General features: G+C 43.6%; 1 protein-coding gene across 1 annotated transcript in view; it reads left to right on the top strand.

Moving 5' to 3' along the window:
* LOC130360896 (hemoglobin heart muscle subunit alpha-type-like) overlaps positions 1 to 14327 on the top strand; it is a 22485-nt gene extending 8158 nt beyond the window's left edge. Inside the window, exons 2-4 of the mRNA XM_056563453.1 lie at positions 2158 to 2293; positions 11388 to 11580; positions 14200 to 14327. Coding sequence (XP_056419428.1) covers positions 2199 to 2293; positions 11388 to 11580; positions 14200 to 14313 — 402 coding nt within the window. The 5' untranslated portion in view covers positions 2158 to 2198 and the 3' untranslated portion in view covers positions 14314 to 14327. The remainder of the gene's footprint in view (positions 1 to 2157; positions 2294 to 11387; positions 11581 to 14199) is intronic.
* Positions 14328 to 15070: the final 743 nt, after the last annotated feature.

Genomic DNA, 15070 nt, shown 5'->3' with positions numbered 1-15070 from the left:
GTCCATGGAGCCGCCGCTCTCCACCTTTCCTTGGACGGCGATCACTTCTCCTAATATTTAATTCAAGTGGCTTAAATCTGCGGATTACACCCATCTGACCGTACACATCCCCTCCCCTCCACTGCAATATACTGCAGCGCCGACACCTATAGCTCAGCCTGAGCCCCCTGTATCTCGAATCGAATAGTATTACAGTGACATTTGACCAACCTGCAGGGAGTATAATAAAATACAGGAGCTGGCTCTGTAATGCAGCTTTACCAGGGTTAAAAGATGTGCTACCTGGCTGTCCGGGCATGCTGGGAGTTGTAGTTTTTGCAACAGCTGGATGCACCCTGGTTGGGAAACACTGCCACATCTACATAATCCTTACAAATCATAAGTGTCCCCTGACAATAAGTGTCCACCTGCCGGGATCCTCAGTGATCAGTTCTATGGGGACATCGGGCATGTAAGTGTTTAGTTTCCCTGCAGCGCCTCCACAGGGGACATGAAGAATTACACAGTGTTCATTCATATGGATGTGTTGTCTGTGTATTGTAATGTAAGAGAGAGAGTAGTGGGGTCCTCTATTAAAGCGGTATCAACTGGAGCCAGAAAGTTACACAGATTTGTAAATTACTTCTATTAAATATTCTTAATCCTTCCAGTACTTATTAGTGGCTGTATACTACAGAGGAAATTCTTTTCTTTTTGGATTTCTTTTCTGTCACGACCACAGTGCTCTCTGCTGACACCTCTGTCCATGTCAGGAACTGTCCAGAGTAGGAGAAAATCCCCATAGCAAACATATGCTGCTCTGGACAGTTCTTAAATTAGACAGCAGAGGTGTCAGCAGAGAGCATTGTGGTCATGACAGAAAAGAAATCCCAAAAGAAAAGAATTTCCTCTGTAGTATACAGCCGCTAATAAGTACTGGAAGGATAAAAAAATTTTAATAGAAGTAATTTACAAATCTGTTTAACTTTCTGGCACCAGTTGAGTAAAAATAAAAAATAAAAAATTATAAAAAAATTTCCACCAGAGTACCCTTCAGTTTTCTGCTAAAAGATAGAATAACCATGGCAATAAATTTTTTTTTTTTGCGGAATTCTGCGGCAGAGACCCAGTGAAGTCAATGGGACTCTGAATTCCGCCCAGAATCTGTGTGTGTTGGGCGCAAGAAATTCTGCATAAATTATACACGAATTACGCTCACATTTCACGTGGAATCCTACAAAAAATACACTACCAACTTGGCAGAACGGAATCTGAGCGGAAGCACGAAAATTCTGGCGTGTGAACTGGACCTCCAGCTGTTGCAAAACTACAACTTCCAGCATGCTAAGCAGCAGGTATCATGGTCTGGCCAGTGGATGGGAGACCAACAACAATATTCAGAGCAGTATTTCCCAACCAGTGTGCCTCCGGCTGTTGCAAAACTACAACTCCCAGCATGCTAAGCAGCAGGTATCATGGTCTGGCCAGTGGATGGGAGACCAACAACAATATTCAGAGCAGTATTTCCCAACCAGTGTGCCTCCAGCTGTTGCAAAACGACAACTCCAAGCATGCCCGGACAGCCTTTGGCTGTCCGGGCATGCTGGGAGTTGTAGTTTTGCAACAGCTGGAGGCACACTGGTTGGGAAATACTGCACTGAGAAATGTTGGTCTCCCTTCCACTACCTGGACCATGATACCTGCTGCTTAGCATGCTGGGAGTTGCAGTTTTGCAACAGCTGGTATCCTCGACGATCTGTTTTCTCACCATGGCTGTAGGTCTGCCTTCCCTTGAGATGCCCCCTGTGCCCTCCATGAGTCAGTGTGCGTACGTGGCGCTCAGACCGTCCTCGCATAGTGATAAGGCAGATTAGCTGTCATTTGTAATGTAACGTAACAATGGCCATAAATGAGTGATACATAGTTTCCATTCCACGTCCGCCGGCGGCTTCACATTTCAGCTCCCTACAGACTTGTGACCAATTAACCATAATGGCTGAAAGTAACTCAGCGCATGGATCCGGCCTACACCCCCACCACCGATACACTGACACCGGCTCCGCTCCACTCCAGGTTATGCGGATTTCACCTTTCCATTGAATGTGTCCCTCACTTTACATTATATCACCAGCCCACTGCACCTATATATATATATATATATATATATATATATATAAGGACCATGGGACCACAGAAGTCATACACAACCCAAACACAACATGGGACTCTCAGACAGCGACAAGGCGGCCATCACTTCCCTATGGGACAAGATCTCTCCAGAGGCCGGTACCTTGGGGGCCGAATCCATGAGCAGGTAAATAATTAAAAATTGAAGGGGCTACCCCTACAATCCCATAGATTCCCACCTCCGGTTCACATGGGGTCACATTTTCTGCAAATTTTTTTCTTACAATAATGAAGGGAATGGGGTTGGCATTTAGACATTTTCTGAAGACACTGGGGAAATTTTAACAAAACCTGTGCATAGGTAAAGTTGCCCATAGCAACCAATCAGATTGCTTCTTTCGTTTTTTACAAGGCCTCTGCAAAATGAAAGAAACGATCTGATTGGTTGCTATGGGCAACTGGGCAACTTTTCCTCTCGACAGGTTTTGATAAATCTCCTCCGCTTACTTATTTTGTCACAATTCATTAATCAGTGTGTTTATGCTGTGTGGTCAGTGTGTTTATGCTGTGTGGTGAGTGTGTTTATGCTGTGTGGTCAGTGTGTTTATGCTGTGTGGTGAGTGTGTTTATGCTGTGTGGTCAGTGTGTTTATGCTGTGTGGTGAGTGTGTTTATGCTGTGTGGTCAGTGTGTATATGCTGTGTGGTGAGTGTGTTTATGCTGTGTGGTCAGTGTGTTTATGCTGTGTGGTCAGTGTGTTTATGCTGTGTGGTCAGTGTGTATATGCTGTGTGGTGAGTGTGTTTATGCTGTGTGGTCAGTGTGTTTATGCTGTGTGGTCAGTGTGTTTATGCTGTGTGGTGAGTGTGTTTATGCTGTGTGGTGAGTGTGTTTATGCTGTGTGGTCAGTGTGTTTATGCTGTGTGGTGAGTGGGTTTATGCTGTGTGGTCAGTGTGTTTATGCTGTGTGGTGAGTGTGTTTATGCTGTGTGGTGAGTGTGTTTATGCTGTGTGGTGAGTGTGTTTATGCTGTGTGGTGAGTGTGTTTATGCTGTGTGGTGAGTGTGTTTATGCTGTGTGGTCAGTGTGTTTATGCTGTGTGGTGAGTGTGTTTATGCTGTGTGGTCAGTGTGTATATGCTGTGTGGTGAGTGTGTTTATGCTGTGTGGTCAGTGTGTTTATGCTGTGTGGTCAGTGTGTATATGCTGTGTGGTGAGTGTGTTTATGCTGTGTGGTCAGTGTGTTTATGCTGTGTGGTCAGTGTGTTTATGCTGTGTGGTGAGTGGGTTTATGCTGTGTGGTCAGTGTGTTTATGCTGTGTGGTGAGTGTGTTTATGCTGTGTGGTGAGTGTGTTTATGCTGTGTGGTCAGTGTGTTTATGCTGTGTGGTGAGTGTGTTTATGCTGTGTGGTGAGTGTGTTTATGCTGTGTGGTGAGTGTGTTTATGCTGTGTGGTGAGTGTGTTTATGCTGTGTGGTGAGTGTGTTTATGCTGTGTGGTGAGTGTGTTTATGCTGTGTGGTGAGTGGGTTTATGCTGTGTGGTCAGTGTGTTTATGCTGTGTGGTCAGTGTGTTTATGCTGTGTGGTCAGTGTGTTTATGCTGTGTGGTCAGTGTGTTTATGCTGTGTGGTGAGTGTGTTTATGCTGTGTGGTGAGTGTGTTTATGCTGTGCGGTGAGTGTGTTTATGCTGTGTGGTGAGTGTGTTTATGCTGTGTGGTGAGTGTGTTTATGCTGTGTGGTGAGTGTGTTTATGCTGTGTGGTCAGTGTGTTTATGTTGTGTGGTGAGTGGGTTTATGCTGTGTGGTGAGTGTGTTTATGCTGTGTGGTGAGTGTGTTTATGCTGTGTGGTGAGTGTGTTTATGCTGTGTGGTGAGTGTCTTTATGCTGTGTGGTGAGTGTGTTTATCTGTGTGGTGAGTGTGTTTATGCTGTGTGGTCAGTGTGTTTATGCTGTGTGGTCAGTGTGTTTATGCTGTGTGGTCAGTGTGTTTATGCTGTGTGGTCAGTGTGTTTATGCTGTGTGGTCAGTGTGTTTATGCTGTGTGGTCAGTGTGTTTATGCTGTGTGGTCAGTGTGTTTATGCTGTGTGGTCAGTGTGTTTATGCTGTGTGGTCAGTGTGTTTATGCTGTGTGGTCAGTGTGTTTATGCTGTGTGGTGAGTGTCTTTATGCTGTGTGGTGAGTGTGTTTATGCTGTGTGGTGAGTGTGTTTATGCTGTGTGGTCAGTGTGTTTATGCTGTGTGGTCAGTGTGTTTATGCTGTGTGGTGAGTGTGTTTATGCTGTGTGGTGAGTGTGTTTATCCTGTGTGGTCAGTGTGTTTATGCTGTGTGGTCAGTGTGTTTATGCTGTGTGGTCAGTGTGTTTATGCTGTGTGGTGAGTGTGTTTATGCTGTGTGGTGAGTGTGTTTATGCTGTGTGGTGAGTGTGTTTATGCTGTGTGGTGAGTGTGTTTATGCTGTGTGGTGAGTGTGTTTATGCTGTGTGGTGAGTGTGTTTATGCTGTGTGGTCAGTGTGTTTATGCTGTGTGGTGAGTGTGTTTATGCTGTGTGGTCAGTGTGTTTATGCTGTGGGGTCAGTGTGTTTATGCTGTGTGGTGAGTGTGTTTATGCTGTGTGGTGAGTGTGTTTATGCTGTGTGGTGAGTGTGTTTATGCTGTGTGGTGAGTGTGTTTATGCTGTGTGGTGAGTGTGTTTATGCTGTGTGGTGAGTGTGTTTATGATGTGTTGTCAGTGTGTTTATGCTGTGTGTTGAGTGTGTTTATGCTGTGTGGTCAGTGTGTTTATGCTGTGTGGTCAGTGTGTTTATGCTGTGTGGTCAGTGTGTTTATGCTGTGTGGTCAGTGTGTTTATGCTGTGTGGTCATTGTGTTTATGCTGTGTGGTCATTGTGTTTATGCTGTATGGTCAGTGTGTTTATGCTGTGTGGTCAGTGTGTTTATGCTGTGTGGTGAGTGTGTTTATGCTGTGTGGTCAGTGTGTTTATGCTCTGTGGTCAGTGTGTTTATTCTCTGTGGTCAGTGTGTTTATGCTGTGTGGTGAGTGTGTTTATGCTGTGTGGTCAGTGTGTTTATGCTGTGTGGTGAGTGTGTTTATGCTGTGTGGTGAGTGTGTTTATGCTGTGTGGTGAGTGTGTTTATGCTGTGTGGTGAGTGTGTTTATGCTGTGTGGTGAGTGTGTTTATGCTGTGTGGTGAGTGTGTTTATGCTGTGTGGTGAGTGTGTTTATGCTGTGTGGTGAGTGTGTTTATGCTGTGTGGTCAGTGTGTTTATGCTGTGTGGTGAGTGTGTTTATGCTGTGTGGTGAGTGTGTTTATGCTGTGTGGTGAGTGTGTTTATGCTGTGTGGTCAGTGTGTTTATGCTGTGTGGTGAGTGTGTTTATGCTGTGTGGTGAGTGTGTTTATGCTGTGTGGTCAGTGTGTTTATGCTGTGTGGTGAGTGTGTTTATGCTGTGTGGTCAGTGTCTTTATGCTGTGTGGTCAGTGTCTTTATGCTGTGTGGTCAGTGTCTTTATGCTGTGTGGTCAGTGTGTTTATGCTGTGTGGTCAGTGTCTTTATGCTGTGTGGTGAGTGTGTTTATGCTGTGTGGTCAGTGTGTTTATGCTGTGTGGTCAGTGTGTTTATGCTGTGTGGTCAGTGTGTTTATGCTGTGTGGTCAGTGTGTTTATGCTGTGTGGTGAGTGTGTTTATGCTGTGTGGTGAGTGTGTTTATGCTGTGTGGTCAGTGTGTTTATGCTGTGTGGTGAGTGTGTTTATGCTGTGTGGTGAGTGTGTTTATGCTGTGTGGTCAGTGTGTTTATGCTGTGTGGTGAGTGTGTTTATGCTGTGTGGTGAGTGTGTTTATGCTGTGTGGTGAGTGTGTTTATGCTGTGTGGTGAGTGTGTTTATGCTGTGTGGTGAGTGTGTTTATGCTGTGTGGTGAGTGTGTTTATGCTGTGTGGTCAGTGTGTTTATGCTGTGTGGTCAGTGTGTTTATGCTGTGTGGTCAGTGTGTTTATGCTGTGTGGTGAGTGTGTTTATGCTGTGTGGTGAGTGTGTTTATGCTGTGTGGTCAGTGTGTTTATGCTGTGGGGTCAGTGTGTTTATGCTGTGTGGTGAGTGTGTTTATGCTGTGTGGTCAGTGTGTTTATGCTGTGTGGTGAGTGTGTTTATGCTGTGTGGTCAGTGTGTTTATGCTGTGTGGTCAGTGTGTTTATGCTGTGTGGTCAGTGTGTTTATGCTGTGTGGTGAGTGGGTTTATGCTGTGTGGTCAGTGTGTTTATGCTGTGTGGTCAGTGTGTTTATGCTGTGTGGTCAGTGTGTTTATGCTGTGTGGTGAGTGTGTTTATGCTGTGTGGTCAGTGTGTTTATGCTGTGTGGTGAGTGTGTTTATGCTGTGTGGTGAGTGTGTTTATGCTGTGTGGTGAGTGTGTTTATGCTGTGTGGTCAGTGTGTTTATGCTGTGTGGTCAGTGTGTTTATGCTGTGTGGTCAGTGTGTTTATGCTGTGTGGTCAGTGTGTTTATGCTGTGTGGTCAGTGTGTTTATGCTGTGTGGTGAGTGTGTTTATGCTGTGTGGTCAGTGTGTTTATGCTGTGTGGTCAGTGTGTTTATGCTGTGTGGTGAGTGTGTTTATGCTGTGTGGTGAGTGTGTTTATGCTGTGTGGTGAGTGTGTTTATGCTGTGTGGTGAGTGTGTTTATGCTGTGTGGTGAGTGTGTTTATGCTGTGTGGTCAGTGTGTTTATGCTGTGTGGTGAGTGTGTTTATGCTGTGTGGTCAGTGTGTTTATGCTGTGTGGTCTGTGTGTTTATGGTGTGTGGTGAGTGTGTTTATGCTGTGTGGTGAGTGTGTTTATGCTGTGTGGTGAGTGTGTTTATGCTGTGTGGTGAGTGTGTTTATGCTGTGTGGTGAGTGTGTTTATGCTGTGTGGTGAGTGTGTTTATGCTGTGTGGTGAGTGTGTTTATGCTGTGTGGTGAGTGTGTTTATGCTGTGTGGTGAGTGTGTTTATGCTGTGTGGTGAGTGTGTTTATGCTGTGTGGTGAGTGGGTTTATGCTGTGTGGTGAGTGGGTTTATGCTGTGTGGTGAGTGGGTTTATGCTGTGTGGTGAGTGGGTTTATGCTGTGTGGTGAGTGGGTTTATGCTGTGTGGTGAGTGGGTTTATGCTGTGTGGTCAGTGTCTTTATGCTGTGTGGTCAGTGTCTTTATGCTGTGTGGTCAGTGTGTTTATGCTGTGTGGTGAGTGTCTTTATGCTGTGTGGTGAGTGTGTTTATGCTGTGTGGTGAGTGTGTTTATGCTGTGTGGTCAGTGTGTTTATGCTGTGTGGTGAGTGTCTTTATGCTGTGTGGTGAGTGTGTTTATGCTGTGTGGTGAGTGTGTTTATGCTGTGTGGTGAGTGTGTTTATGCTGTGTGGTCAGTGTGTTTATGCTGTGTGTTGAGTGTGTTTATGCTGTGTGGTCAGTGTCTTTATGCTGTGTGGTCAGTGTGTTTATGCTGTGTGGTCAGTGTGTTTATGCTGTGTGGTGAGTGTGTTTATGCTGTGTGGTGAGTGTGTTTATGCTGTGTGGTGAGTGCGTTTATGCTGTGTGGTGAGTGTGTTTATGCTGTGTGGTGAGTGTGTTTATGCTGTGTGGTGAGTGTGTTTATGCTGTGTGGTCAGTGTGTTTATGCTGTGTGGTCAGTGTGTTTATGCTGTGTGGTGAGTGTGTTTATGCTGTGTGGTGAGTGTGTTTATGCTGTGTGGTGAGTGTGTTTATGCTGTGTGGTGAGTGGTTTTATGCTGTGTGGTGAGTGTGTTTATGCTGTGTGGTGAGTGTGTTTATGCTGTGTGGTGAGTGTGTTTATGCTGTGTGGTGAGTGTGTTTATGCTGTGTGGTGAGTGTGTTTATGCTGTGTGGTGAGTGTGTTTATGCTGTGTGGTCAGTGTGTTTATGCTGTGTGGTCAGTGTGTTTATGCTGTGTGGTGAGTGTGTTTATGCTGTGTGGTGAGTGTGTTTTTGCTGTGTGGTGAGTGTGTTTATGCTGTGTGGTGAGTGTGTTTATGCTGTGTGGTGAGTGTGTTTATGCTGTGTGGTGAGTGTGTTTATGCTGTGTGGTCAGTGTGTTTATGCTGTGTGGTCAGTGTGTTTATGCTGTGTGGTGAGTGTGTTTATGCTGTGTGGTCAGTGTGTTTATGCTGTGTGGTCAGTGTGTTTATGCTGTGTGGTCAGTGTGTTTATGCTGTGTGGTGAGTGTGTTTATGCTGTGTGGTGAGTGTGTTTATGCTGTGTGGTCAGTGTGTTTATGCTGTGTGGTCAGTGTGTTTATGCTGTGTGGTGAGTTTGTTTATGCTGTGTGGTCAGTGTGTTTATGCTGTGTGGTCAGTGTGTTTATGCTGTGTGGTCAGTGTGTTTATGCTGTTTGGTCAGTGTGTTTATGCTGTTTGGTCAGTGTGTTTATGCTGTGTGGTGAGTGTGTTTATGCTGTGTGGTCAGTGTGTTTATGCTGTGTGGTGAGTGTGTTTATGCTGTGTGGTGAGTGTGTTTATGCTGTGTGGTCATTGTGTTTATGCTGTGTGGTCAGTGTGTTTATGCTGTGTGGTCAGTGTGTTTATGCTGTGTGGTGAGTGTGTTTATGCTGTGTGTGAGTGTGTTTATGCTGTGTGGTGAGCGTGTTTATGCTGTGTGGTGAGTGTGTTTATGCTGTGTGGTGAGTGTGTTTATGCTGTGTGGTGAGTGTGTTTATGCTGTGTGGTGAGTGTGTTTATGCTGTGTGGTGAGTGTGTTTATGCTGTGTGGTGAGTGTGTTTATGCTGTGTGGTCAGTGTGTTTATGCTGTGTGGTCAGTGTGTTTATGCTGTGTGGTCAGTGTGTTTATGCTGTGTGGTCAGTGTGTTTATGCTGTGTGGTCAGTGTGTTTATGCTGTGTGGTCAGTGTGTTTATGCTGTGTGGTGAGTGTCTTTATGCTGTGTGGTGAGTGTGTTTATGCTGTGTGGTGAGTGTGTTTATTCTGTGTGGTGAGTGTGTTTATGCTGTGTGGTGAGTGTGTTTATGCTGTGTGGTCAGTGTGTTTATGCTGTGTGGTCAGTGTGTTTATGCTGTGTGGTGAGTGTCTTTATGCTGTGTGGTGAGTGTGTTTATGCTGTGTGGTGAGTGTGTTTATGCTGTGTGGTGAGTGTGTTTATGCTGTGTGGTGAGTGTGTTTATGCTGTGTGGTGAGTGTGTTTATGCTGTGTGGTGAGTGTGTTTATGCTGTGTGGTCAGTGTGTTTATGCTGTGTGGTCAGTGTGTTTATGCTGTGTGGTCAGTGTGTTTATGCTGTGTGGTCAGTGTGTTTATGCTGTGTGGTCAGTGTGTTTATGCTGTGTGGTCAGTGTGTTTATGCTGTGTGGTCAGTGTGTTTATGCTGTTTCATGATCATAAGGCCAAATCGAAAATTTAATTTTATAGCTGAAAGTCGAAGTTCTGAGGTAATAAGTCAAAACTTTGAGGTTGTAAAAATAATGATGCTGGATTTAAGATAATAAGCTAGAGGTCTGAGATAATAAGGTATAGTCTTATATAATGCAGAATCTTGGTTTTGAGGCAGTAAGGTCAAGTCTGAAATAATACACCGGAACGGCTCTGAGGTAATAAAGTAGGGTCTGATATAATACACCATCTCTGAGGAGACTGAGGTAATAAGATGGTGTCTGATAGAAAAGAAAAAAAAAGCACCAGACTGGTTCTGAAGTAAAAAGATAGAGCCTGCTGTAATACAATAGACTAGTTTTGAGGTAATGAAGCAGTGACTGATATAATACACCAGGCCAGTTCTGAGGTAATGAAGCAGTGTCTGATATAATACACCAGACTAGTTCTGAGGTAATGAAACAGGGTCTTATATAATACACCAGACTAGTTCTGAGGTAATGAAGCAGTGTCTACTATAATACACCAGACTAGTTCTGAGGTAATGAAGCAGTGTCTGCTCTAATACACCAGACTAGTTCTGAGGTAATGAAGCAGTGACTGATATAATACACCAGACTAGTTCTGAGGTAATGAAGCAGTGTCTGCTCTAATACACCAGACTAGTTCTGAGGTAATGAAGCAGTGACTGATATAATACACCAGACTAGTTCTGAGGTAATGAAGCAGTGTCTGCTATAATACACCAGACTAGTTCTGAGGTAATGAAGCAGTGCCTGCTCTAATACACCAGACTAGTTCTGAGGTAATGAAGCAGTGACTGATATAATACACCAGACTAGTTCTGAGGTAATGAAGCAGTGTCTGCTATAATACAGCAGACTAGTTCTGAGGTAATGAAGCAGTGTCTGCTCTAATACACCAGACTAGTTCTGAGGTAATGAAGCAGTGACTGATATAATACACCAAACTAGTTGTGAGGTAATGAAGCAGTGTCTGCTATAATACACCAGACTGGTTAGGAGGTAATGAAGCAATGTCTGATATAATACACAAGACTGGTTCTGAGGTAATAAAGTATATTAAAGGTAAAACACCTTGCTAAATCTAAAGTAATACAATGGTAGCTTATGTGAAACACCAGACTGGTTCTGAGGTAATAAAGTATAGCCTGATATAATACTCTATGCTATCTCTGCGGTAATAAAGTATAGCCTGATATAATACGCCAGACTGGTTTTGAGGCAATTAAGTATAGTCGTATGTCTGATTGCTATCTCTGAGGTAGAGATGAGCGAACTTACAGTAAATTCAATTCGTCACAAACTTCTCGGCTCGGCAGTTGCTGACTTTTCCTGCATAAATTAGTTCAGCTTTCAGGTGCTCCGATGGGCTGAAAAAGGTGGATACAGTTCTAGGAGACTCTTTCCTAGGACTGTATCCACCTTTTCCAGCCCACCGGAGCACCTGAAAGCTGAACTCATTTACGCAGGATAAGTCATCAACTGCCGAGCCGAGAAGTTCGTGACAAATTGAATTTACTGTAAGTTCGCTCATTTCTACTCTGAGGTAATAAAGTGATGTAAAGCACCAGACTGATTCTGAGGTAAATAGATAGGGTCTGATATACTGTTATACAGAATACTGGTTCTGGGGTAATGAAGTATACTCTGATATCATGCACCATTCTACATCTGAGGTAATGAGGTGGTTACTGATGTAAAACACTAGATGAGCTCTGAGGTAATTAGATCGAGTGGGATATAAAACAGAAGATTAGCTCTGGGGTAATAGAGTCTGAGGTAATTGAGCTGAGATAATAAAGATGTTATTGTCTATATCTCACTTATCTCTTTATGTATTTGTTGGTCATTATCATAATCCAATTCTTCACATGTCCGCATGTAATTCTTAGGCTTTTCCAGAACAATCCTGACACCAAGTCGTTCTTCGGAAGCTTTGACCCGACTCCTGGTTCTCAGGATCTTCTGACCCACGGAGCAAAGATTTTCAATGCTCTTGGAGAAGCCTCCAAAAATCTGGACAGTCTGAACAAGTACCAGGACCTGCACAGCAACAAGCTGAAGCTCAACGCGGATCACATAATGGTGAGGAACATCGTGTCCAACATGGTTGGTTAGTTTGGCTATAATCCACCTCTGTTGATGGGGAATCCTCTGTTTATTATGGTAGTCCCATAGTTCTCAGACTGTCATGACTAGGGTTACCACCTAGCCGGTATTTTACTGGCACAGCCGGTATTTCCTGGTCCCGGCTGGTAATTCTGTATGAAAAATACCGTCAGCCTATTCACCCCGTTCCCCCTTAGTGGAGTCACTAAGCCCCGCCCCCACTGTGCAATTCAATGAATTTAGCAGTGGATCTTCTGGGGAACATATCTCGGGACCTACTGGACATATTTAAGTAAGTGACCCCTATAACCCAGTGTATGAGGTTTAGTGTGGGTGAACAGGCTAACAGTTTTCCTTTAAGAGCAGGGGTGGACTTCTAGGGTACCTTTCATCAAAAAAAAAACTTTGAATATATTATAGATTAATGTATGCAGAACAACTTTTGAATTGCATGTTATTAAAAAATATTCCACTTTGAAAAGATGACCACTAGAGGTCTCCCTACCAGTCCTGGCCACAAGCCCTTTTTATAGATTTCAGACTCTAGAGTCCTAAATCTCAGACTGATAGCCGAGACACAGACAAACTCAGCTGGCATCTCGGAGCGGTGCTGAGCTTGTCTGTGTCCCGGCTGTAGTCTGAGATTTAGGTCTCCAGCATGAGTCTGAAATCTATAAAAAGTGGCCATTTTTTAACAATGGAAAATTAAATAGAAAGAAGAATTTTTTTTTAATCACATGCAATTGGAAAGCTATTCTACATACATTAATCTATAATATATCAAAAGTTTTTTTTTTTTAATGACAGGTACCCTTTAATGGAGGCTTCATCCCTCCCCACTCCTGATCACCATGCAGGGGGCACATTGTCGCAGAGTTCTGCGTCTTCGGGGCAGTAGATGTAAACCAGGGCCAGAGCCTCCTCCATGCCGCTCAGGAGCGTATAGCTCCAGGGAAACCCTCCAGCGGTGTCCGCTCTCCTAACACTTCCCCAAATAACATGGCCGCAGCACAAAGGTTCCGCTGTAGTGTAGCGAGGCCTAGTATGCACAAAGACATCGCCCAGTGTAAAATCCGCTGCCTACCTAATGCCAACCAGAGCCAAACAATTCATACAATACCCCTTTACCTATTTGCAGTGGCATTCTAAAGCTCTGTTCACACCTGCTTCCTGGCATCAGTTTATATACTAAGAGCACCTTAAAGGGGTATTCTAATATCCATAGGCTTGCAGGGGTCTCCAAACTAGGACCCTCAAATTGTTGCAAAACTACAACTCCCAGCATGCCCGGACAGCCAACGGCTGTCCGAGCATGCTGGGAGTTGTAGTTTTGCAACAGCTGGAGGGCCACAGTTTGGAGACCACTGAGTTATGCCATAAATGTCCTATACATGTACGGCGAATCTGTCATTTTTGTTGTTTTTCTCCTATGATGGAGCAGCATAATCTCTTCCACCGGATTTCCTGTGATGTCACGCATATATAATTAATTATGCAAATTACCATGGCCAGTCTTTTTTTTTTTTTTTGCAAGAAAATTGGCAAACCTAGTCATGACTGTCTATGGGACCTTTGGCATTAGATTCCTGGAAGCTGTCTAGGGCCACGAGATTGCCGGTGAAGTTTAAAGGAGTATTCCATGAAAACAATTTTTTTTTTTTTTCACATCAACTGGCTCCAGAAAGTTAAACAGATTTGTAAATGACTCCTATTAAAAAAAAATCTCAATCCTTCCAGTACTTATCAGCAGCTGAAGTTGAGTTGTTCTTTTCTGTCTGACCACAGTGCTCTCTGCTGACATCTCTGTCTGTCTCAGGAACTGTCCAGAGCAGGAGAGGTTTGCTATGGGGATTTGCTCCTACTCTGGACAGTTCCCGAGACACGTGTCATCAGAGAGCACTGTGGTCAGACTGGAAAGAACTACTCAACTTCAGCAGCTGATAAGTACTGGAAGGATTAAGATTTTTTTAATAGAAGTCATTTACAAATCTGTTTAACTTTCTGGAGCCAGTTGATATGGAAAAAAAATGTTTTTTTTTTTTTTAATGGAATACCCCTTCCACTAGAAACTGGTGCCAGAAAAAAATAAACAGATTTGTAAATTACTTCTATTAAAAAATCTTAATCCTTCCAGTACTTATCAGCTGCGGTTTTGATCCACAGGAAGTTCTTTTCTTTTTTTAATTACCTTTCTGCCTGACCACAGTGCTCTCTGCTGACACCTCTGTCCATTTTAGGAACTGTCCAGAGCAGGATAGGTTTTCCATGGGGATTTACTCCTACTCTGGACAGTTCCTAAAATGGACAGAGGTGTCAGCAGAGAGCCCTTGTGGTCAGGCAGAAAGGAAATTCAAAAAGAAAAGAACTTCCTGTGGATCATGACAGCAGATGCTGATAAGTGCTGGAAGGATTAAGATTTTTTTAATAGAAGTAATTTACAAATCTGTTTAACTTTCTGGAGCCAGTTGATTTAATTTTTTTCCCCCCCAGTGGAGTACCCCTTTAAATGTATTCTGATGACAAAGCCAAGAGAGACTAACACTATAAACTTTAGAAGGGTCTGTTCATCCATAATGTCTGATCTTTTCCTTCCAGCTCCTCAATGCTTCCATCCTGGAGGTCCTGGCCGCTCACTATCCCGGAGACTTCGTCCAAGCCGCCTGGGAAAACTTCCTCAGTGAGGCGTCCAAAATCCTGACTTCTAGTTAACCCCTGAAGTCCAGACCGCCATATTAAAGGGGTTATCCAGGAAAAAACTTTTATATATATATATATATATATATATATATATATATATATATATATATATATAACCAACTGGCTCCAGAAAGTTAAAAATATTTGTAAATTACTTCTATTAAAAAAATCTTAATCCTTCCAGTACTTATGAGCTGCTGAAGTTGAGTTGTTCTTTTCTGTCTGAGTGCTCTCTGATGACACCTGTCTCGGGAACCGCCCAGTTTAGAAGCAAATCCCCATAGCAAACCTCTTCAGTTCCCGAGACAGACAGAGATGTCAGTAGAGAGCACTGTTGCCAGACAGAAAACAACAACTCAACTTCAGCAGCTGATAATTATTGGAAGGATTAAGATTTTTTTTTATAGAAGTAATTTACAAATCTGTTTAACTTTCCGGAGCCAGTTGATGACTGAGTGATGTTATTAATTTTATGTTTTTATTTGAAAAATTAAAATACTCTATTGGATGTATTTATTTATTTATTTGGTGGAAGGGACGTCTAAGGGTTCCCAGACCTTTCCTGTATACATTGGAACCATCATCCATTACTATATCCGAATGAATGGTATAGGACAGTGGTTTCCAACCTGCGGGACTCCAGGTGTTGCAAAACTACAACTCCCAGCATGCCCGGACAGCCAACGGCTGTCCGGGCGTGCTGGGAGTTATAGTTTTGCAACATCTGGAGGTCCGCAGGTTGAAGACCACTGGTATAGGATCTCCCTGC

The sequence above is a fragment of the Hyla sarda genome, chromosome 3 (genome assembly GCF_029499605.1).
Source record: "Hyla sarda isolate aHylSar1 chromosome 3, aHylSar1.hap1, whole genome shotgun sequence".
Taxonomy (NCBI): domain Eukaryota; kingdom Metazoa; phylum Chordata; class Amphibia; order Anura; family Hylidae; genus Hyla; species Hyla sarda.
The sequence above is the reverse complement of the archived record's forward strand: the minus strand, read 5'-3'. Positions and strand labels throughout refer to the sequence as shown.